We start from the raw sequence: 1,861 nt of genomic DNA, 5'->3' as shown, positions 1-1,861 counted from the left end.
GGCGAGAGGGGCAGAGCGCGGCTCTGAGCTGGGGTGGCAGGTTGCGGGGTGAGAGGGGCAGAGCGCGGCTCTGAGCTGGGGTGGACGGGGAGCGAGGTGTCCAATCGCGTTCAGACGCGCGTGCGTCTTTGAAGGGAGTTCAGACTCAAGAAGTGAGATCCACACCAGAGGGGTGTCCGTGCGTAGCAGGAGCCCCTGGGGACCCAGGTGGTCTTTGCTCTGATGCGTCTCCACAGGAGGCCGGACGTGAGCCGCCCGGGCAGGACGCCCCGTTTGCCAGGGGCGAGGGGCTGGCTCTTGGTGATGGTGTGACGGCTGTGGGAGGTGATGTGTGAGGTCAGAACTTAGAACAGGAGCGTGAAGGGAGGTGCCCAGAAAGTGTGCACTGAGGCTTATGGGCTGAGCAAGCCCTGGAGTCCCCCCTTTCTGAGGAGAGGGTGCGAGCCTGCCTGTCGGGGGGCCACGTGCCGTCACCCCTAGACGCAGGGCGGCTGGTCACTGCCAGGCCCTGTTGTCTTTGATCCCGTCTTCCTGGTGCGTGAGTAGAGGGGCCTGTGAGGAATGAGCCCCAAGCAGGTGAACAGAAGCGTTTAACGTTGCTGTCGTTGACCTTCTAAGGAGCGAGTGTGTGGGAACTGGACGCGGTGCCTGTCGTCCCGTCAAATAACCCGCCCGCCTTGTTCCTCCTTGGAGGGCTGTGCCTCCTGCAGGGACAGAGCCGCGGGCGGTGACGCGGGAGGAGCCTGCGGCCAGGACCCCGGACCCGGACGGCAGCTGAGTGGCTGTGAGGTGCCGAGCACAGCCTCCCGGGACATCTCGGAGCCCCTGACTGTAAATGACCGCGACGTTGTCCTTGAACGCTAAGGTTTCTCCTCCTCGGCCCCTCGATGGACTCGCGTCTCCGAAGCAGACTTGGTATATAGAACCTTTTCCTTCTCCCTGTTCCCGGCGTATGAAAACACAGTCGGCTTTTTCTGGCTCAGCCGTGCCGGAGGACTGGAGGGCTTCACAGAGCTGTGTGTGCAGCAGAGGGAGGGATAGTGAGCGTAGACTGCACAGCCCACCCAGACCTCCGCCTCATGGCCTTGGCTCTGCTGCTGCATCTGTCATTCCCGTCAGAAGACGAGGGGAGTCCTGCCCAGGGCCCTGCGCCTCCCGTGGTCCCTAAACTGTCCAGTCAGCACAGGTGACACTGCCCCATGACCAGCATCAGGCGCCCGTGAGTCACAGCACGCGGCCCTCCTGTTCGCCGATGGCACAGGGGTGCCGAGCTCCGAGGGCATCTGGACCTTCATCCGCACAGAGGCTCCCTCTCGGGCTCCACCTGCCACGGAACCCGAGTCTCATCTGCAGAAGCGACCCGCTGCAGCCAGCTCATTCCTGGGCCGTTGAAGTTCGCTTTCGCATGTGAAAGCTGACTCAATCAGTGGTATTTCCTTTTTAATGCCTTTGTTTTTATGATTGTAAATCATACAGTCATAATCAATGGTTGTAAATCATACATCAGTGATTATAAAAAGTTTTGTAGAAATTAATATTGGTTTTATATCTGTCTGTGTTTAAATGTGTTTAAACCAAAACTACCAGTTAACGCTTTCTTTCGAGCTAATTTACACCAAAAAGGCCCGGCCCTGCCAAAGGTCTGGGGGCACTGCCTCTTGTTTGCTCCTAAACGGGGGTCAGTGGGGAGAGGGCTGCACAGTGAGAGAGGTCGTGGGGGCTTGGTGTTGAGCAGGCGCAGCCCCGCGGGACCTGTGCTCCCTGCGGCCGAGCTGGGTCTACTCCGAGTGGCTGTGTCCTGGGTCAGCCTGCTCCTGCTCCTGCTCCTGCTCCTGCTCCTGCTCCGGCTCCGGCTCCTGCT

The 1,861-nt window shown here is 60.0% G+C and overlaps 1 protein-coding gene across 1 annotated transcript in view; it reads left to right on the top strand.

Moving 5' to 3' along the window:
* Positions 1-1,535, top strand: part of PER3 (period circadian clock 3) — a 35,531-nt gene extending 33,996 nt beyond the window's left edge. Inside the window, exon 19 of the mRNA XM_015565915.1 lies at positions 694-1,535. Within this exon, the coding sequence (XP_015421401.1) occupies positions 694-778 (85 nt within the window). The 3' untranslated portion in view covers positions 779-1,535. The remainder of the gene's footprint in view (positions 1-693) is intronic.
* The last annotated feature ends 326 nt before the right edge of the window (positions 1,536-1,861 follow it).

The sequence above is a fragment of the Myotis davidii genome, unplaced genomic scaffold (genome assembly GCF_000327345.1).
Source record: "Myotis davidii unplaced genomic scaffold, ASM32734v1 scaffold299, whole genome shotgun sequence".
In the NCBI taxonomy this organism is placed as follows: domain Eukaryota; kingdom Metazoa; phylum Chordata; class Mammalia; order Chiroptera; family Vespertilionidae; genus Myotis; species Myotis davidii.
The sequence above is the reverse complement of the archived record's forward strand: the minus strand, read 5'-3'. Positions and strand labels throughout refer to the sequence as shown.